Source organism: Lissotriton vulgaris, chromosome 1_2, assembly GCF_964263255.1.
Source record: "Lissotriton vulgaris chromosome 1_2, aLisVul1.2, whole genome shotgun sequence".
NCBI classification, from domain to species: domain Eukaryota; kingdom Metazoa; phylum Chordata; class Amphibia; order Caudata; family Salamandridae; genus Lissotriton; species Lissotriton vulgaris.
In genome coordinates this window covers 221,010,532-221,012,270 of record NC_141686.1, presented here as the reverse complement: position 1 = coordinate 221,012,270, position 1,739 = coordinate 221,010,532, and the positions used below count along the sequence as shown (strand labels likewise).

General features: G+C 38.3%; 1 protein-coding gene across 1 annotated transcript; it reads right to left on the bottom strand.

The window, feature by feature from the left end:
- Positions 1–270: 270 nt before the first annotated feature.
- LOC147735063 (olfactory receptor 5A2-like) lies at positions 271–1,209 on the bottom strand. Its single transcript, XM_086952589.1, has one exon. The coding sequence runs from the start codon at positions 1,207–1,209 to the stop codon at positions 271–273; it is 939 nt and encodes a 312-aa protein (XP_086808715.1).
- Between the last annotated feature and the right edge of the window lie 530 nt (positions 1,210–1,739).

Here is a 1,739-nt window from a genome sequence, read left to right as displayed (position 1 = left end):
ACACTTAAGAAATATTGTAAATATGCTTTTATGGCTAAATTAATGCCAGTCCCATAATCTAAGTTTATGATTTAATGTACACTTTGTTTTCTAGATACATAAATGTAGATACAATGTATCCTGACACCTAAATCTAGCCAGTTCATAGTGATGGCCTAGGCAAACCTGGAATGAGAACATTAAAGATGTGCCCTAATATATCAGAAATGTCGTAATGTTTAGTTAAATAGTGTTTACTTGGTTACTTCTTGGTAGTTGCAAAAGTCTCCCTTACTGAGTATGAAATGTCCAGCTCAATATCTTCTGTACAGCTTCTTTCACTTCATTGTTTCTCAGGCTGTATATTAGGGGGTTTACAGCAGGTATTAGTATGGTGAAAATCACTGTAACTACTTTGTATTGCCCCTCTGAAGAGCTTGAATTGGGAATCATCTCCATCAAGAAACCGCTGCCATAAAAAAGGCATACACTGGTGAAATGAGAGATGCAGGTAGAGGCAGCCCGGGATCTCCCTCTTGTGTTACCAATCTTCAGAATGGTGATAATAATGTATGAATATGAGACAAGTATTGCAAAGAGAGAACCAGTGACTACAAAAGAACCAACTACAAAACGGATCCATTCATTTATCAAGATGTCAGTGCAGGACAGCTTCAAGAGCACCGGATAATCACAAACAAAGTGGTTCATTACATCAGGCCCACAAAAAGATAACCGGTAAAGACAACTTGCATGTATCAGAGAGTGCAAAAAGCCACCAATGTATGACCCTGCAAGCAAATACAAAAAAAGATCATTGCTCATAATGACTGTATATGACAATGGGTTACATATTGCAACATAGCGGTCAAATGCCATCGCTGCCAACAGGAAGAATTCTGTGCTAACCAATGCACTGAAGAAATAAACTTGAGCAATGCAACCAGAAAATGTAATTATTCGTTTCTCAGTAAGAAGATCAGCCAGCATCTTGGGAGAGATAACAGAGGAAAAAGATAAATCCAAAAAAGCAAGTTGGGTGAGAAAAAAGTACATGGGTTTGTGGAGCTGGGGGCTGAGCCAGACAATGGCCATGATACTGCAGTTGCCCAGGAGAGTGAAGGTATAGACTGATAAAAACAGTAAAAAGAACGGAATTTCCAGCTCTGGGTCATTGGTGAATCCGACGAAGAAGAACTTGGTCACAGAGCTTTCGTTACTTGGGCTCATATCTGTGGATGATAATATTTACTAGGACAAGGAAGACATATAGAAAACACATCAACTTCAGATTTCAGATGCACACATTGAAACAATAGTCTTTAAAAATCTGTAATATTGAGAATAATGTATCACCTCTTCATTTATCAAAGTCAATGTCACAAATAAGGAAATATTTCAGATAATAATGCTGCTCTAGATTGAACAACATACTCATGATGTTCCAGCTAAGTTTGTCCATGGAAAAAGTGTGACATTCTTTTTGTAACACATATCTTAGCATCATGCTTTCTCTCTTTGTGCAGGTGAGCTAATTGTTTGAGATCAGAAAAAATTGTCAGTAAAGATAAAAAGCCTATCACATAACATTACAGTTATTAGTATATCATGCAGGATGGGGATTTCCTTTTCAGGACGGTTCCCCTCACACCAGAGGTGTAATGTTTCATCATGGGTGTGCCTCCTCACACAGAAGACCTAGTCTTTGTGTGGGCTACAACCCCCTCTCTATGAAGGAGGAGCTCAGGGATGTTTTATTT

Coding starts and splice junctions, on each gene's coding strand:
- LOC147735063 (XM_086952589.1), bottom strand. CDS start 1,209: ATGAGCCCAAGTAACGAAAGCTCTGTGACCAAGTTCTTCTTCGTCGGA.